Consider the following 19827-nt stretch of genomic DNA (forward strand, 5'->3'; position numbering starts at 1 on the left):
GTTGTGTCGGGGGTGCTGAGCACCCACAACAATTTTTTGTGGGTGCTGAGGCAGCCAGAGCCCCCTATACCTGACACCCCTATGGATATTTATGCACAGTTTACCCTAGTATATGCATTTTTGTATGTGTTACTTGGCTGGAGAACTGCATTGCAAAATTCAGAGAAGTGCAATTTTTGAAAGATGGCTGTTTTAGTTCAGATTGTGGGTTTTTAAAGTGTGAATTAAGTAGGTTTGCCTTTAAAGGCAAACTGAATTAGTTTCCCCCCCAGGGATACAAGTGACACAAGAGTGGGTGTGCAATAATACAGCTCCCCTCCCCCCATGAAGTGCTTGACAATTTCGCAGTTACTTGCACTTTTCTTGCAGATAAAGCAAATACAAACACAAATATACACACCTGATACAGTTTCCTCCCCTTGGGGAAATACGAATTCCCATTTCAACCTACAAACTTGTAGGCTCTCTCTGTGTAGTGGTCTTAGATCTCAATGGCAAATAGTCAAATGAAAGATTGCCATTGGGGTCCTTTGATATATCAGAGCACAGAATGCATTTTTAAATTATTATTCTTATTATTCTTATTATTCTTATTATTATTATTATTATTATTTGTAAGGACAGCAAATGTTACCTTTGTTAAATGAAAGTCCATTCACTGGAATGTGGGTGTTCCTTGGCTGCTATTAGCCAGCACTGTCCCAGATAGCAGAGGGGGGGGCGGGATTTCACTAGACACTCTTGCATCTTAATTAGTCTAGAGAACTAGGTGCTTTTAATTAATGCTTGTAAGCCAAGCCTTGAGACAGGTGCGAAGACCCTCTCCCAAGTCGATTTTCTTATCTTAGCTCTGAGGATCCTCAAGTGTATAAGCAAGCTTGGGAGGGAAGATCATTAATTGTGGAGGTTAACAAGGAGGAGTGATGCACCTTTACACATTCCGCCTCCCAAACAAAAGAAGCGGCTCCAGGTGCACTTTGAACAATTTTTGGCAAAAGGTCTACTGGAAAAGATCTGTAAAGATGGCTTCCAAATGCTTGAAGCAGGGTTTTGAGCTCTAAGGCCAACTCTAAGGTAAGTTTCTGCTCTATAACCAACCCTTAGCATTTGTTTTTATCCTCTCTTCCATTTTATTTCTTAACTCCTTTTAGTGCTTCGTTTTGTTTTAATTTATTGTTTTATCTCATTGTTTTATTGTTCTAACTCCCCTAAACTGTGAGGCTGCATGAAGCTGGGCTGGGCTGAGCACTTTGCTAGGCAATGCCAAACACAAGGTCGAGCCAAAGTTTACAAGATACTATAGTTAAAGCTATGATTTTCCCAGTAGTGATGTATGGAAGTGAGAGCTGGACCATAAAGAAGGCTGATTGCCGAAGAATTGATGCTTTTGAATTATGGTGCTGGAGGAGACTCTTGAGAGTCTCATGGACTTCAAGAAGATCAAACCTCTCCATTCTTAAGGAAATCAGCCCTGAGTGCTCACTGGAAGGACAGATCCTGAAGCTGAGACTCCAATACTTTGGCCACCTCATGAGAAGAGAAGACTCCCTGGAAAAGACCCTGATGTTGGGAAAGATGGAGGGCACAAGGAGAAGGGGAAGACAGAGGACGAGATGGTTGGACAGTGTTCTCAAAGCTCCCAGCATGAGTTTGACCAAACTGCGGGAGGCAGTGGAAGACAGGAGTGCCTGGCGTGCTCTGGTCCATGGGTCACGAAGAGTCGGACATGACTAAACAACTAAATAACAACAGTTCTAAATTAAGGAAGAGAAACATCTTGATTATCAGAACTGTTGACGAGTATTGCAGTGGACCTTGTTAGCGCAACAGGAGATGCTGAAGAAGCAAGATATGGTCACTGTGGCACATTGCTTTGGTCACAATCCAGGCTACTGTCACATGCTCCAGATGGGGCTGCCCTTGGGGAATGTTTGGAAACTGCAATTGATGCAGAATGCTGTCCCCTAATATAGAAAGTAGCCGAGGGTTCCTAGAAGAGACTGGGCATAAGAACACAAGAAGATCCCTGCTGGATCAGGCCAGGGATCTATCTGATACAGCTTTCTGTTCACGCAGTTGCCAACCAGATGTGTATGAAAAACTGGCAAGAAGGATGTTACACCCTTGTGCAAATTAATTGTAACAAACAATGTAGTTTACTGTACAAAACTCACATATACTGGAAAAGTAATAAATATCATTTAAAAAAAAACCTCACATATACATGTACAAAGCTCACATATACATACATTAGTAACGGATATGACCTCCGCTATTTTTAAGCAGCATTTGAACATGGTTTGGCATGGAGTCTACTAGTTTCAAACAGTCACTGTTGATTTTTGGATCCCTGTATCACACTTGAATCAGCACCTGAGTGAGCTTCTCCATAGTCGTACAGTCTACAGCACGGAGGTGACTTTTGCATATAGCCCACAAATTCTCAATGGGATTTACATCCGAGGAATTCCCTGGCCAATCAAGTACCTGTATTTGCTGCTCTGTCATGAATTTCTTCACCACTTTTGATGTGTGACAGGGGGCTAGGTCCTGCTGCAATATCTCAGTACCGTCAGGATACCTCTTTCCCAGCTCTGGAATAACTCTTTTGTAGAATCTCAATATACTGTGGCGAGCACATCATTCCTTCTATTGGCTGCAGGCTCCCGACATCAACTGATTTTCATGTTTGTTTTGAGTACAGGATTACGAGTAAGACAGAAAACATGCTTCGTTTCAATTAATTTGCAAAAGCTTGTAGGTGTACAGACCAGATGTGGCCCTCAAGGCCACTTTATCTGGACCTCAGGACTCTCCCCATCCATCGATCCCCTCCCCAGATTACAGCCTTCAGCCTTGCTTCACAACTTCCTTGAGAATTTTTGCCCAGATGGAACGCACCCTTCAACTCTGATAATGACTCTTTGCTTCCCTGGATGGAAGGTAGAGATGTGGGCGTGTCTGTAGAAATCACAGAGTACTACACAAAGGCAAAATTTACATCTCTTGCACCACACCCATGTTTGCCACTGGCCCTGCTGACCAAGGGCATTTATTATTTAAAAAGAGAAACAGAATTTTTATAACCATAAACCCTATGCATTTTGCATAAACATATACATTAAAATGATCAATGAAAGGCAGAAGAAAGAAAGAAGTTCACTTTTAAAAAAAAATCAAAGAAACATAAGCAAAATCAGCAGGTGTAGAATGAACATTATAGGGCCCTTGTTAAAGTGCTCGATCCACAGATCAAAGTGATCAAGTGGTTCTTGAAAGGTTGCCAGAAGAGAATGTGGCTGGAAAAGACTCCTCACCCGTAACTTATGAGGATCACCTGCTTTTCTGGCTGAGCTGTAATAAGCCAGTTAAACAATAACACTGAAAGCAAAGTAAACCCCATCTTCACAAGGCCTTTTTTTTTAAAAAAAGCTATCCATAATAAGCAAAACTGCTTGACAGGAGTCTGAAACTAGGATCTGATTTCTCCTCCACCTGTGTCTGAAAACAGAAAACGAAATAATAAGAGGTGGCAGAGTCTGTTTGATGGTTGCTGCATCCCTTTATTCTCCAGAACTGAGCCAGATCACTTTGGTACTTTGGTGCTTTGCTGAATCTCCTAACAATAGTGCAAGCGCTTTGAACTTGTGAGCGTTTCAGAGCCACGCTGCATGAAGGGGAATGATTTGATGCCATTCACATCTGAAGGCACATGTGTACACAAGGGGGGGCAGGGGACACATGAAAGAAACCTTACCCTCAGGTCAACATCATTCTATGGGGTAAGCTGCCTTTGAAGCTTGGCTTCCTAAGTTTGAACTATTGATTTGAACTAAACAGCCACACTTTCATCTAAAAAAGGAGAGAGCTGTATGTTCATTCCGCTGCATGCTGAAAGAAGGTTTAAACTGGTGCAGAACCATAGGGAGAAGTTCTAACTAGGGATGGATAAATCTCTCTTTTTCCCCCAATCCCCCCTCCAAATCTCAAGTTCAGTTCTGCACATTCCCACATCAGGTTGCAATTTATTTATGTTTTGAAGAAACACACTCCTGAAAATTCATCCACATTTTACTGTAAATTTCTCCCGATAGCCAAGATACACATTTTGCAAAATGATTTCCTGCTATGTAATGCATTTTGCTATTTCCAGAACTATTTGGATTTTGATATTTTCGTCTTACGATATATGCATGTTAGGCTAGAAAACTGCATTGCAAAATTCAGGAGATGTGAATTTTGAAGGGTGGCTGTGTTTTGGTTCATGTATAGTTTCTGAAAGTGTGGATTAGGTAGGTTTACCTTTAAATGAAAACTGAACCACATTTTTCCTCCATCCCTAGTTCTCCCTCCCTCCACTCAGCTTCCCTCAACACCCATAATTTCAAACCATATAAGAAGTTCTCATTGTGGACTGCTAATAGAATCATAGAATTGTAGAGATGGAATGGATGACCAAAGAGTAACGCGAGAATCAGGGCTAAATAATCCCTGGCAGATGGCCATGCAATTTCTGCTTAAAACCTCCAATGAAGGAGAGTCCACCACCTTCTGAGGTAGTCTGTTCCACTGTTGAACAGGTCTTATCGGACCTTATCAGAAAGTTATTCCCAAAGTTTAGTTGGAATTTCCCTTCTTGAAACTTAAATCCATTGGTTTGGGTCCCATCCTCTGATGCAGCAGTAAACAAGCATGTTCCATCTTCTAAGTGACAGCCTTTCAAATATATGAAGATGGCTTTCATATCACTTCTCAGTCTTCTCCTCTCCATACCCAACTCCCTCAATAGATTCTTATAAGGCTTGGTTTCCAGACCCTCCTCCTCCTCCTCCTCCTCCTTCTATTTATACCCTGCCCATCTGACTGGGTCTCCCCAGCCACTTTGGGTGGCTCCCAACAGAATATTAAAAATACAATAAAACACACTGGCCATCTTCCTCTGTACGCATTCCAGCTTGTGAATATCCTTCTTAAACGGTGGTGCCCAGAACTGGACAAACCTCTCCAGGTTGGGTCTGAACAAGGCAGAATAGAGTGGTACTAATACTTCCTTAGATCTGGAAACTATGATGCAGTCTAGAATTGCTTAAGCTTTTTTTCCTCTTCCTGCTGCTGGTGCTGCAGCATCACAGTGATGACTCCAGTTGCTCACATTACTGCTGCCTCCCAGGAGTGAAAGGGGGAGGTGACGGCGGCACGGTTGGTGTGGTCCAAACACAACAGCAGAGCCAGTCCAGTGCTGCCACCCATCTGTTTGCACCACACTGTGACCAACAACCTCTACTGGCTACATCTCTACAGAGCTGCACAAAAGGGAATTCTGCAGACTGAAGTTTCCTGCTGTCGTTGCAGCATTCTGACCTGGAAACTCTGAAAGTCAGCTGTGGTAGAGGGGTAGGGATAGCAGCGTGAGGTGGTGAGGCCAAGAATTAGTGTAAGGAGGGAGACGTTCATTCATATATTGATCTGAGTCAAGCAGGCAAGTCATGGGCTGCCATCACCTTGTACACATCTATTGTAATGCTTAATCTTCTTCCATGCTAATATTTCCAGCCTCCTTAGTTCACCCGCCCCAGACATCCTGAATACAGCTGCACTGTCAATACTCATTAGGATCCCACCACAGAGAACTGTCTCGGCTGATCTGTTTAATCGCTCTCCTGGCCACATTTAGCCTCTATCCCTCTTGCAAGCTGATGATTTATTATCCTTGCTAATTGTCTATTGTCTCACCGTCAACTTGTTAGCTGGCAATGGGTAATTCCATACCTCTCTTTTACAAACTTGGAACCTTGCAAGATGTTGTAACAAGCTGAAGAACTGGGAAAAGGCAAAATCTGCCATCCACTAGGATGAAAATAACCTGGGGTTTCCTATTGGAACGTAGAACTTCATCCCTCACCTTTTTTTTCTTCCTGCCTGGCTTATCCTGCTCAGCACCACCTGTGATCTGGTCTGCTGGGTAGCTTCTGCATCAAGTTAACAGATTTAACAGCTAAGTCACAGGATAGTCACGCTCTCAGTATTAAACGCCTTGGCGTGCTGTGTGTAATCCCATGCCAAATCAAACATGGCACACTGCCCTGCAGATAAATGTTAGGGCATTACGTGGAATTTAAAGTCATAGGAGGCTGCCTCATATCAAGACTGACCAACATTCTGTCTAGCTCGGCAACCTCCACGTTGACTCCTAGTAGCTTTCCAGGGTTTCAGGGATAGGTCTCTCCCAGCCCTATGCTGGGGATTGAACTTGAGACCTTCCACATACAAGGCAGACGCTCTGCCACTAAGCTGGAAAACACAGGAAGAGAAAATGCTGTTGCACTCAGGTCCTGCTTGCAGATTCCCCACAGGCACCTGGGTGGCCACTGTGAGAACAGGATGCCAGACTATATGGGCAAGTTGTTCTTCTGTTCAAGTAGCAGAATTTTTGGAAACAGAAAGCTGGTGGCCACAGCTGATAGGACATGTGAGACCCAGTGAGCTCCATGGGGAAAGGCTGTGTCATTTGCCCCTAGATTCTCACCTGCAGGAAGGAAGGCTCTGTCATTAGAAGGCTGGTATATCCTGGCTTAAAAGGGACGCAGGTGGCGCTGTGGGTTAAACCACAGAGTCTAGGACTTGCCGATCAGAAGGTCGGCGGTTCGAATCCCCACGACGGGGTGAGCTCCCGTTGCTCGGTCCCTGCTCCTGCCAACCTAGCAGTTCAAAAGCATGTCAAAGTGCAAGTAGATAAATAGGTACCACTCCAGCAGGAAGGTAAACGGCGTTTCCGTGCGCTGCTCTGGTTTGCCAGAAGCGGCTTAGTCGTGCTGGCCACATGACCTGGAAGCTGTACGCTGGCTCCCTCGGCCAATAAAGCAAGATGAGCGGCTTTTTTGTTTTTTCTTTATATCCTGGCTTAGTTTAATAATTATGCAGCCACACAGAAAATGGGTCCCATTTTGTGGGCTTCAACAGAATGAAAGGGGGGAAAGAGTGGTGGAGGGCATTCTACACCCGACAGAAGTGGTCAAACTCACAAAAGGTCTTGCCTGAGAGACTGAGATAAGACAGAGCACATAAAGTAACATTTATTTGTTTGTTTGCTACATTCATGTGCCACTGATAGGCTGATAGAGGGGCTTTCGCTGTTTCACTTTGTCCTCCGATACTGTGAGGCAGAAAGTCTACTGGTGGTGGTTCTGGGAGATGAAGAACAAATTGGCTATTAGTCATAGCTAGTCCAGTGACGGGGGCCTAAGTGTCTCGCCTTTACCTTCGAAGCAAGAGATTAGTTAAATAAAATAATATTAGTTAAATAAAATACTTATTTGGAGTGAAGTCTTTATTCTTGCTGATTACCCATTTTATTTATCAGGATTCTGCTGTGCATCTGTTTCCTCCCACCCCAAATGTAGCCATATAGCTTCCCAAAGAAAACAAGAAAACAACATCCATTCAGGCTGCCTTTTGCACTAAACAGGCCTAGGTGATGTATTGATACATCACCCAGGACTGGTATGAACCAGGCAAAAGAACTCAAAGAGGAAGTAAAGCAAGGTTAGTGAGGAGGGTGACTTGGAGACAGTCCCAAGGGTCAGACAGGGAGGCTAGAGTGCTGCCTTTGGTCCCTGGGTTTAATGTTGACCATCCCTGATGCAGAGTATTCTATAAAGTGGTAGTATTCTCTCTTCCTCTACTTCTCCCTCTCCTGCTCTCTCACCACCTACATTTAATCTTCAGCTTTGCTAGTATCAAGAACACCACATTTTTCTTTACATCTGTTTTCTATCTGACTAAGAGGCCATGCATTCTGATTAATCCTAGAGGCAGACCAAAATAGCAGGTTGGGTTCTGCATTTCCAAAGGGAAAATGCCCATTGCTGATGCGTCCAGCAAAGCCTTTCTACGAGCAGACTCCTTTTTTTGCCTAGCATGGAGTGAAACAAAAGAACATAATGTCATTGGTTCATCCAGTTCAGTACTGTCTACACTGACTGGCAGTGCCTCTCCAGGGTTTCAAACAGAAGGCTTTCCCCATCTTAGCTGAAGATGCCAGGAATTGGGCCTGGGACCTTCTGCATGCAAATTACATGGTTTGTTGCTGAGCTATGAAGCTTCCTAAGAAGATAAAGTGAGATTCTAGTTCTCATGGATCTGAATGAAGGGCAGAATGCAATAGGAACATAGGAATCTACCTTCTACCAAGTCAGGTCATTGGTTCATCTACCTACTAATTTTTTTCACTGTCATCTGCCATTTTGGGGCAACATCTTGTACCCAATCCCATGTAAGACCTGCTGTCATTGGGAAATAGTATCAACCCAAATGTCAAGCACGAAGAGTTGGTCTTCTTTTGTATGACGGGAGCGGGACAAATACAGTGGAACCTCGGTTCTCAAACGTCTCTGTTGAATGATTTGGAAACCGAATGTCGGAAACCCGGTAGTAATTGCTTCCATTTTGGAACGTGCCTCGAAAGTCAAATGGCTTCCACTGCATGTTTTCCCCATTTTTTCAATGGATTTTGCCAACAACCCATTGATCCTTGGTTTTCGAATGTTTTAGAACAGTCTTCTGGAACGGATTACGTTCGAAAACCAAGGTTCCACTGTAGTTGCTTTCAACTGGGGAAAAAACCTCCTGCCACATAAGCTTGGATCGAATACATGTAAAATATAGTATTTTCTTATCTCACCATTCTTCTAATTTTCTCATCTTTACAATTTTAGATTCACATTTGCATATCAGCTGGCAATTTATTTCTGGTTTGCTTTTTTTGTTTTAAAAAAAGCCTTCATGAAAATTCATCATCATTTTTGTGCAAATTTCCATGAACAATGAACAAATGCATTGCTACCTTCCCCCCCGGGGGGGGGGCTTTAAATTGCTTTTATATTTTGCATTTTACCTTCTCAAGTTGCACTGAGACTTTTTACTGTGAAAAGTGACTGATAAATGTACCGTATTTTTTTTCTTTGACATGCTCATTAACATGAACATTTTTTAAAGGCACACTTTATCCTAGTACATGCATTTAAAAAAAAAATACATCACTTGGCTGGAAAACTCCACAACAAAATTTGAAGAAGCAAGCTTTTCAAAGGGTGGCTGCAAGTTGGTTTGCATATTGCTTCAGGAAGTGAAAATTAAGGAGGTTCTCCTTTCAGCGCAAACTGAAATGAATCTCTCCCCCACTGTATTCATGGGGAGCAGTTTGAGGGAATGCCAGATAAGGAGTAAAAACCTAGAGCAATGTCTGTTTTAGGATGTTGGTGTAAGAGCAGCACAGTGTTTAGTCCAGTCTCCCATTGCACTATTTCTTTTTGTGTATGTTTGTGTAAATGCTTTTTATTAACTTACTATTACAGCACATACACACATGACACTTAGAAAACAAACTACAAAAGAAAACACAAAATAAATGATAAACATATATCCATAAATCCGCAAGTATCTGCACAAGGACTTACGTTATCCAATTTTTAGTTCTTATTCTATTTTAATAGACCTCCTCCTTAACACAGGTCTGATTTTAAACTCGATAAACTGTTTCACTGCACCATTTCAAAAGGTTGCAGCAGAAGTCTTTACAATCAGCCTCAGACGTTCCACTCAGCTGGCAGGTGTCACACAGATTATCTCATCAACTTAACCAAAGCTGCTTCCAGGACAATCAGTTTCCTTTCCTTCCCCCATATTTTTACAAGGTTGGAGACAAATTATACCTCCCCCCAAGAGCTGAAAGTGATATGCAGTTGTGCACACATGGATTCTTTTTTGTGACGTGGCAGAGCAGGTCTTACAAGGCTTCTCTGAGTATTTTACAAACCTGCAGCCCTGATTTGACCTCAGGCTATAGCAGGACAAACATAGGAATCTGCCTTATATTGAGCCAGGTGATGGGTCCACCTAGCTCAGTACTGTCTACACGGACAGGCAGCAGCTCGCCAGGTCCTTTCCACCCCAACTTAAAGATCCAGCTCTGAGGGCTTTCTGCTGGTTCCCTCATTGCGAGAAGTGAGGTTACAGGGAACCAGACAGAGGGCCTTCTTGGTAGTGGCGCCTGCCCTGTGGAACGCCCTCCCATCAGATGTCAAGGAAATAAGCAGCGATCCTATTTTTTAAAGACATCTGAAGGCAGCCCTGTTTAGGGAAGTTTTTAATATTTAATGCTGTATTGTTTTTAACGCTCGATTGGGAGCCACCCAGAGGTACTGGGGAAACTCAGCCAGATGGGCAGGGTATAAAAAATAAATAAATTATTATTATTATTATTATTATTATTATTATTATTAGCAGAATGTCAACAGCAGTGGCCAAACTTGGTCACTTGGTGCTGACAAGAGTACTGAGAATGATGGCAAATTAATGTATGGTGCAGGGCTAGGCAAAAGGAGTGTACTAGCAACTGCCCAGTGCGGCAACCTACTGACACTGGATTTCGTGGAACCTAATCTAGAACATCATGGACACACACACACAGGCTTTATAATCGTCATCAGTCACAGAACATAGCAGTGATGGCACCTACAATAGTACTACGCCTGTGGCTTCCCTAAGCCTGGTATAAGCCAGTGTGGTGTAGTGGTCAGAGTGTTGGACAAGGGACCTTAGAGACCTAGGCTCAAGCCCCTGTTTGGTCATGGAGCTCACTGGTTGGTGACTTTGGGCCAGTCACTGCCTCTCAGTCTAGGCTGTTGTGGAGTTTAACTGAATAGTAAAACCATGTACACCACCTTGAGCTGCTTGGTGGAAAAAAAGTTGCATATAAATGCAAGAAATAAAAGAAACAACAAAATAAAAATGGCCTTCTAATCTTCACAGTCAGTGGAGCAGCATTCCTGGCTAGTGAACTTCAGATTCTGGCTCAAATCCCTATTCTAGTAACTGGTCCCAGGGCAGCGCCATAATGGTAAATTTTGAAGCTGCTTATTTTGGAGGTGCTTGCCATGATAGCTCCTATGACTATGCCCCCAAGGAGAGTCTGAAATGCAGGCAGCTCTCCCTCCCTTATCTATATATCCACAGACACATACAGTATATACCGAAATACCCAATTTATTAGTAGCAGCATGAGTGCCATCTTATGCATAGTTTCTTTGGAGGAAATTCCACTGAACTCAGTGCTGCACAAAGCACATTGACCTTTCAACCAAATAAGGACTTTGGCAAGGTGGAAATGAAATTGTCTGCTTTTAATTAGGAATGAAAACAACCTTGCAATCATTTAAACCATTAGTGGGAACCAGGGACACCTTCAAAGAAAAGGAAGGGCGTATCCAATCTCTGCTTGATCATTTTTTCCCCCTTTTTCACTGCCTTCTTCAATGCTAAACCCTCACAAACAAACTTGAAAGCCTTGTTATCACCTCATTTGGTCAACAGAGCAGGCAAGGCCCATCAGTTACCCAAGCATTCCAGCAGAAGATGACTTTACCCCTGCTCTGAAAAATATCCCAGAGCTGCATTCGTATTCACCTACATCAGGTTTTTTGGTCTAGAAAGCCACTTCCGCAATCAAACAAGGAGGTGGGGTTGCGGGCGTATTGCCCCTTCCCCACAGTCGCGGGGGCTGCTTCAGCCCCTGCGATACCTAGGGAATCCCCGCCTGTGTCATACCCCGGGCCAGCCAATCGGCTGGCTCTGGGGGCGGGGCCTTGGCTATTTAAACCTGCCGCCACCGAGGCTCCTCCTCTTTTCCTCCGCTGCTGCAGCTGACCCGGTTTTCCCGCCCAGCCCACCCCCTTTTTAGGTTAGGTTTCTGACGTTGCTATGAACTCCGGTTGGTCGCCGTCAAGGGGCCTGGTAGGAATTTTCCCAAATGGCAGATTGGCTCCAGCCATTCTGTTTTCGCCTACCTCGTAGCAAACCGTCACAACTCTTCGGTATTGATGATTAGGCATTGGTAGGGGTACTGTCCTACTGTTATGCAAATGAAGGGGGAAGGAGCGCAATCACCTTCCCCGCAGGCAAGGGTCGTCCAGTAAAGGATTCCGGGGGGCGTGGCATTGTCCTAAGCCTAGGGAGGTGTAGGCCCATGGCACGCCCCCAGGCGGTGACGCCCGAGGGAGGACCTAGTTGACGTGCCTCAGCAGGACCCCTCCCTCTGGTGATTAACCCTTCTGGCCTCTAGCTGGTTAGTAGTTAGGACCAATGCCTAAGCCAATACTGCTCAATTCCTGTAATCAATAAAGTTGTGACCACAGCCACGGGTCAAGATTCAGGCGTGCCAACTCACTAACTGGCCCTGGCTGTGACAGTCTACAAACTGGAAGCAACAATAGCAAGATCATAACCCTTCAACTCCCTTTTAGAAATTATTTTCTGTTTCTAGCCTCCGGAGGGCTATCTGCCCCAAAAAGCTATTTCCTGCCTCTCCACTATGATCTGTCCTGCATTAATGTAATTCATATAAGCTTGAGACATAAATATGTTCATGTGTGGAATCTTTGGGGAAACCTTCAGTTGCCTAAAGCACTGGAAGAGCAGTTGTGACCTTTATCGCAAACATCCCTTGACTGTAAAGCATAGAAATCAAAGGGAAAATGCATAAATAAAGCTTGCCCAATATTTTTGGTTAAAGTTATTTCATCTGGGAAGCAGAAACCTAGGAAGATGTCTCGTGCAGAGTCAGGTTATTGGTCCATGTAGCTCTGCACTGTCTCCACTGACTGACAGTGGCTTTCTGGGTTTCAGACGAAGCACATTCCCAGCCCTACCTGGAGATTCCAAGGATGGAACCTGGGACCTTCTGCGTGCAGAGCAGATGCTCTGCCACTTGGCTATTCCCTTTCCCCCAATCTAAGCTTGCCAGTGTCAGCAGAGAGCAGCCAGCTGAAAAGCCAACCCACCCGCCAATCACACCCAGCAACACAACACAGGGCAGACATGCAAACGCATTATACCTCAGGATGAATTGGTCCACAGTGATGTTGTTGGTGACCGTCACCAGAGCGCTCACAACTTCTCCTTGTCTGATGGGTTTCGCTGGCAACCAGATGACGACGTTGCTGTCCAGCCACAGCTCTGTCAGCTGAGAGCTCTCCGGGGTCCTGTAGAGAGTGATGGAACCAATTCTCTGCAAGTGGGACATGGTTTCCCCTGACCCTTCCTTCCCTGGGCGGATGGCGTTCCCCTTACGGATGTCTTCTGAAGTACACTCTGTATTTTCATCTGCAGGCTGAATTGTGTAGTAAAGCTCCACTGAGCTCCCTTCAGATTGATTACTTGCTTTTTTGCGGCCGGTGGCAACCGTTGCTGGATTAAACCAGGTGGGCTGAATTTCCAGGTCAGCCACACACAAGCCCAGGTGACCCTTCAATCTGCAGCTGCCCCGAACCTCCCGTGTTTCCCGAAAGGCAAAGACTCGCATGCAAGGCAGCTGCTCTGTCATGCTGTAGTCATCCCAATCTCTTCCCACAATGTAAAAAAGAACTTGGACTTTGGGCCTGGTCAAATAGACCTTTTCACTCATGATGTACGCTTTCAGCTTCCAATTGAACGTAAATTTGTTGGTGGATCCAAAAAAGCTTGAGGTCAGCAGCAGGTCCTGGGGCACAGCCTGTTCCACAGAGAAGGGCCCATAACTAGCATTGATCACAGGGGTCTTCTTGGCTTTGTAAGTGAAGAAGGTCTCCATCCGAGATTGCAAACTGGAGTTCCGCATGAACTCCTGGTTAGTTTCTTTGAGGAAAAACGAACTCTCGGTGCTGGAGATCTGATATCTTACAGGTAGATATGTTGGCAGAGAGGAAAACTTCTGAACATTGTCTGAGGCCCCACGGCCAATGGTCACTGTTGGCAAAGAAGGAGGCAAAAAACAAAGAACAAGATGGGTCAGATGAGACAATGCCCAGTTACCTATTTGTGCAAGAAAGCTCCAGTTTGGTTTTCAGGGCCCAATTTTGTGTCCTTGATCACTCCGTGCCCAACATGATCTGAGGCCTGAATGGAATTAGGGACCTTGCAACCTGCTAAGGTTGGCTGTTGTGGGGGCGGGCAGAAAGATTCCTGGCCTACATCACCTCCCATTCTCTGTCTCCCCTCCCCACCACATGCTTCATATCCCCTCCTTGACAGATCCAGAGCACCCTGGATGACTCTGACGCTGTCCAGTGCAACCTAGGGCTGCCTCAACCCACTCTGGACAAATCTCGGATCAAATCCCAATTCAGTTTGGGATCTGGGATTTCTCCAGACCAGATGCAGTTATGGCTGCAAATGAAGTTTTATCAATCAGTGTCTCAGGGGTGGAGAAGTATCAGGAGTGGAGAACATCATGCCCAGGGGGCCAGATGCAGACCTCAACTTTTCTCTATCTGGCCCCCTGGACTCTCTTGAGGCAACATGTTCTCTCTCCAGACCAGACCTTGCTCTGTACCCTCCTTGAATGTACCTCTTCCTTCCTGAATTTGTCCAATCTCCCATTTCAACGATCTAAGCCAGGGGTTATCATTATATCTTGTGGCAGCGGATTTTTTTTTTTTTAATAATATTTATTGAAATTTTTTCATAATATCTCCAATCTTACAATTTTGAACATCACTTATTTTAACTTATCCGACCTCCCTCAACTCCTCTGACAATCATCCATACTTAATCTCTTATCTACACATTCCTTAATTATAATATTACCATTTTAATACATTTTCCATCCTCTTTTACATTTTTGCAATATTCCTTGTTTTTTCACAAAGCTTCTTTAAAACACACTAGCGTTATATTTTCCTCACATACAGTTTTCAAATAATCCCTGAATTTCCCCCAGTCCTCTAAAAACTCATAGTCTCTCTGAAGTCTGATTTTCCCCGTTAGTTTATCAAGTTCTGCAAAATTTGTCAGTTTTTCTCTCCATTCTTCGATGTTTGGAAGTTCTTTCTGCTTCCACCTTTGGGCCAGCAATATTCTCGCAGCTGTTATTGCATATTGGAAGATTTTGCGATCCCTCCTCTTTATATCATTTCTAGTTATTCCCAGCAGGAAGGTCTCTGGTTTCTTCACAAAACTATATTTCAGCATTTTCTTTAACTCATTGTAAACCAGTTCCCAGAATCCCTTCACTTTTTTGCACTCCCACCACATATGTATAAATGTACCCTCCTTCTCCCCGCATTTCCAACATTTATTACAGATTTTGTACATTTTTGCTAATTTAGCAGGGGTCATATACCATCTGTATACCATCTTCATGGTATTTTCCTTCAACGTAGTGCAAGCTGTAAACTTCAAGTTTTCATTCCATATTTTTTGCCAATCTTCCAAATCTATACTATACCCTAAATCCCTGGCCCAATGGATCATTACTACTTTGACTTCCTCATCCAACGTATACCATTCCAATAGAATTTTGTACATTTTTGAAATTATCTTACAATCATTATTAACAATTTCTGTTTGGAATCTCGAATCTTTTTCCTTATATCCTCTTTCTTTCATATCCTTTTTAAACATATTACTTATCTGGTAGTAGTGCAACCAGTCAAACACATGTTCTTTTACTTGTTCGTATGGTTTTAATCTCCATTTCCCATCTTCTTTTACCACTAAATCTCCATAAGTAATCCAGTTACTTCTCATATTGATTTTCCTAACTCCCATAATCTCTAATGGGGATAGCCAGTGTGGGACTCCCATTTCCAATATATTCTTATATCTGTCCCACACTTCCAATAACGATTTCCGGAAGATGTGGTTTTCGAACGATTTATAACCCAGTTTCTTCTCTTGCCATAAGTACGCGTGCCACCCAAATCTTGCATCGAAACCCTCTAAATCCAGTAATTTAGTATTTTTAAGTTTTATCCATTCTTTTACCCAGCAAAGACATGATGCCTCATAATATAGCTTTAAGTCTGGCAGGGCAAAGCCTCCTCTTTCTTTTGCGTCTGTTAATAATTTGTATTTAATCCTCGGCTTTTTGCCCTGCCAGATGTATCTCGAGATCATTCTTTGCCATTCCTCAAATATCTTTACTCCTTTTAATATTGGGATCATTTGGAATAAGAATAGCATCCTTGGGAGCACGTTCATCTTCACCATTGAGATTCTACCCCAAAAAGATAGTTTTAACCTTCCCCATCCCTCCAGATCTTTCTTAATTCGATTCCAAACCGGGACATAATTGTTTTGAAACAAATCGATATTTTTTGGAGTTAACCATATTCCCAAATATTTAACCTTTTTAACAACTTCAATACCTATTTGTTGCTGTAGCATTTCAGTCCTTGTTTGGTCCATATTTTTAATTATAATTTTGGTTTTTTTCCTGTTTAGCTTAAAGCCTGCCACATCACCAAACTTTTCAATCTCCTCTAACACTTCAAAAACACTATTCATCGGATCTTCCATCATTATTACTAGATCGTCGGCGAAGGCCTTGACTTTGTATTCATTTTGGCCTACTGTCACCCCCTTTATCCTTTCATTTTCCCTGATTGAATTCAGAAAAACCTCCAAGACCATTATAAACAGCAGGGGTGAGAGCGGACAACCCTGTCTAGTACCTTTTGATATTTCGATTTCTTCTGTTATCACATTATTCACTATCAATTTCGCCTTCTGTTCAGTATATATTGCCTTAATTCCATTCAAGAAGTCATTTCCCAGTTCCATGTATTCCATAATTTTCAACATGGAATCCCATGATACATTATCAAATGCCTTTTCAGCATCCACGAACATTAACATTGCCTGTCTTTCGTTCCTAGCTGTCAGATATTCTAACGTATTTATTATATTCCTCACATTATCCCTCATCTGTCTGCCGGGAAGAAAACCCGCTTGATCCTCATGGATGGTTTCTTGTAACACCTTTTTTAATCTCTTCGCCATTATTCCTGCAAAGATTTTATAATCCGTATTTAATAGGGAAATCGGTCTATAATTCTTTACTTGTGTTTGGTCCGCATCCTCTTTTGGAATAAAGGTTAAAAATGCATCTTTCCAAGTCCCCGGAATCTCTCTCTCTTTTAAGATATTGTTCATTACTTCTTTTAGTGGTATTGTTAGTGCTGTTCTTAACTCTTTATAATACCTTGCTGTAAACCCATCTGGTCCTGGGGATTTCCCATTTTTTAATTCTGTAATCACCTCCTTAATCTCCTCATTATTAATCTGGGTATTCAGCCTTTCTGTTGCTTCTGTTGGGATCTTTTGCACTTCTTTTCCTTTTAAATATCTTTCTATTTTCCTCATACTGTTCTTCTCTTTATTCCTATACAAATGTCTGTAAAAGTCGAAAAATCCTTTTCTAATACCCTTGGGGCTATCTCTTCTCCTTCCACATTAATTTTGTTTATTGTACTTTGTTCTTTCCTTTTCTTAATCTGCCAAGCAAGCCATTTTCCTGATTTATTTGCAAACTCAAAGTTTTTTTGTCTAATTCTTTTAATGTTCCATTCCACCTCTTTATTTATCATCATTGCAAATTGAGTTTGCAGGGCTTTAATACTTTGTTTAATTCTTATATTATTTGGTTTCTTAATTAGCTTTTTTTCATTTTCCATAATTTGCTTTAAAATCTCTGTCTTAACTTTCTCTCTATTCTTCTTTTTTAGTGAATTTTTTTGTATGAAAAACGCTCTCATCACTGCCTTGCTTGCGTCCCATACTGTGCTCATCTTCGTTCCTTTATTGCAGTTATCCACAAAGTATTCATTCACTTTCTTCTGTGCCTCTTGGATAAGATTTTGATCATCAAATAGGCCTTCATTTATTCTCCACCTGAATGATCTTTCTTCGAAGCCTTTAAGTTCTAGTTTAATTGGATTATGATCTGAAATTACTCTTGGTTCAATTTCTACCTGAGTAATTCTTGGAGTTAATTCGCCCGAGATCCAGAATTGATCAATTCTGGACATCGATTGATTTGGCTCTGAATAAAAGGTAAATTGTTTTTCTAACGGGTGTTTAAACCTCCAAATATTGATTAGGTTACAATCTTTAACCATTTCGAAAAATGTTTTGGGTAGTTTACCTTCTTTTGTCCCACCGTCTCTCAGTCTATCCATTTCTATTGACACTACCCCATTCATATCACCCATCAGGATTATTTTTTGATCTACATATTCCAGCAGTTTTTCTTCCAAGTTTTTATAAAAATCAGTTTTGTTTCCATTAGGTGCATAGATCCCAACAATTATTAATTTTTCACCTTGCCAATTGATTTGGACAGCTATGATTCTTCCCTCCTCGTCCTTAAATACTTGCTGGGCCTCAAGTTTACTTTTTATATACAATATCACTCCTCTTTTCTTTTCTTTATCTGAGGATATAAATTCATTTCCAAGTCTTTTATTAACCAAAATTTTCCTATGCCTTTTCGCCACGTGTGTCTCCTGCAAGCAGATTATATCTAAGTTTTTTTTCTTTAGAAATTGTTCCACCTTGTTCCATTTTTTTTATCGTTCAGTCCATTAACATTCCAGTTCCATAATTTTAACGCCATTTTATTTCCGAATAATCAAAAAAAAAAAAAGAAAAAAAAATTTCCTATATAGTAATTCTTTATAGTCTTTCTTCTTCTTCCTCCTCCTCCTCCTCCTCTCCCTCCCCTTCCTCTTCTCCCTCTAGCCTTTCTCCCGATTTTTCCCTCTCCCTCAAATCCTTCATGCCTTTAACCTCCACTCCTCCTGTTGCTCCTTTAAGCTCTTCTTCTTCCTCTATTAATAATTCCTTATATTTCCTCTGAAATTTGCCTATCTCTTCCGGGCTGGACAGTCTATGTCTCTTATTTTTATAAATAAAGGAGATCACCTCCGGGAACTCCCATTTAAATTCAATATTATTCTTTTTAAGAATCTGCACCTGTGGCTTATAGGGGTCTCTTCGTTTTAATAATCTAATTGGTATGTCTTTAAAAATAATTATATAACTCCCATCTATCATAAGTCTTTTTTCTCTATTTTTTTTGGAGTACCAAATTTGATTAAAAATGCCCTATGTGATAAATAACTTTCCTTTGTCTGAGCATAAGAAGAGCCCTGCTGGATCAGATCAAAGGTCCATCTAGCCCAGCATCCTGTTTTCACAGCAGCCAACCAGATGCTTCTGGGAAGGCTGCAAGCAAGACCTGAACGTAACAGCATTCTCCCCCCTTGTGATCACCACCAAATGGTATTCAGAAACATGCTGCCCCCAGAAGCACAGGTAAAACATAGCCATCGTGCTGATAGCCATTAATAACCTCCCACTCCATAAATTAGTCTAATCCCCTTTTAAAGCCATTCAAGTTGGTGGCCATTACTACATTTAGTAGGATCAAATTCCACACTTTAGCTATGCCCTGTGTGAGAGCTCTTTCTGTTGTCTGTCCTGAATCTTTTATTATGACCCAAATCTACCATCAGGCAAATTATTATTGAGCTGAAATAAACTGGATTTATCATAGTCTTGCATCTTGGAGCATGGTTGCTATTATCATCAGCATCAAACCTTTTATTGGCATCACATAGAAACATCACATATCCCTTCTGCCCTTAAGGTCTTCAATGCCAAAATTATGGCTCAATTGCTCTATGGTATTCCAGTCTGGCTGCCAGGGTTTACCCAGTTGGTAGAACGAGTGCAGGCAGCATTCCTCCTCAAGATTATTTACTGTCCCACGCTGTGTACCCTATGCAGCCTTGTGTCTAGAGGGAGGTCAACACAAGGTAGAGACTGTCACCTGGTTGCTATTAGAGACTAGCAATGCTGGGAGCTTGCAGAGGCCCAGAGGGCTGCAAGGATCTCACCTGTACTGGTTGGGGCAGGGTGGCATTGCTCCCCTGGCCCCCCATCCCCATCGTCACAGTGACAAACAAGAGGAAGAGGGGAAGAAGCAAAGGGCAGCATAGTGCAAACACA

General features: G+C 42.5%; 1 protein-coding gene across 3 annotated transcripts in view; it reads right to left on the reverse strand.

The window, feature by feature from the left end:
* The window catches only part of TMEM132C (transmembrane protein 132C), a 265766-nt gene that overhangs the window by 157559 nt on the left and 88380 nt on the right, over nt 1–19827 (reverse strand). For 2 of the 3 annotated variants that reach the window (XM_053369923.1, XM_053369924.1), the window contains exon 2: nt 12891–13779. The exons of the other annotated variant lie outside the window; for it this stretch is intronic. In XM_053369923.1, the coding sequence (XP_053225898.1) occupies nt 12891–13779 (889 nt within the window). The remainder of the gene's footprint in view (nt 1–12890; nt 13780–19827) is intronic. 3 annotated transcript variants of the gene reach the window in all.

Source organism: Podarcis raffonei, chromosome 16 (assembly GCF_027172205.1).
Source record: "Podarcis raffonei isolate rPodRaf1 chromosome 16, rPodRaf1.pri, whole genome shotgun sequence".
NCBI classification, from domain to species: Eukaryota; Metazoa; Chordata; class Lepidosauria; order Squamata; family Lacertidae; genus Podarcis; species Podarcis raffonei.